This window comes from Pterocles gutturalis, unplaced genomic scaffold (assembly GCF_000699245.1).
Source record: "Pterocles gutturalis isolate BGI_N339 unplaced genomic scaffold, ASM69924v1 scaffold8213, whole genome shotgun sequence".
Taxonomy (NCBI): domain Eukaryota; kingdom Metazoa; phylum Chordata; class Aves; order Pterocliformes; family Pteroclidae; genus Pterocles; species Pterocles gutturalis.
In genome coordinates, this window is record NW_010122947.1 from 2384 (window position 1) to 2656 (window position 273).

General features: G+C 67.8%; 1 protein-coding gene across 1 annotated transcript in view; it reads left to right on the forward strand.

Moving 5' to 3' along the window:
* The window catches only part of STAT3 (signal transducer and activator of transcription 3 (acute-phase response factor)), a gene marked incomplete at both ends in the record, with an annotated part of 5962 nt that overhangs the window by 2315 nt on the left and 3374 nt on the right, over window positions 1-273 (forward strand). The window contains 1 exon segment of the mRNA XM_010077710.1: window positions 73-165. Coding sequence (XP_010076012.1) covers window positions 73-165 — 93 coding nt within the window.

Consider the following 273-nt stretch of genomic DNA (forward strand, 5'->3'; position numbering starts at 1 on the left):
GGTGAGGGGTGGGCAGCGAGCGTGCTGGGCGAGCCTGAGGTTCGACTGCGGTTCTTGTGCCTTCCCCTGCAGCGCTTTCGTCGTGGAGAGGCAGCCCTGCATGCCCATGCACCCCGACCGGCCCCTGGTCATCAAAACCGGCGTGCAGTTCACCACCAAAGTCAGGTGGGTCACGGCCCCATGGTCCCCCTGCGCTACGGGCAGGGGAAGGGAGCCGTGCGGGGGGAGTGAAGCAGGATCTCTCGGAAGGAGATGCGGCTGGCGCCCCCAGGT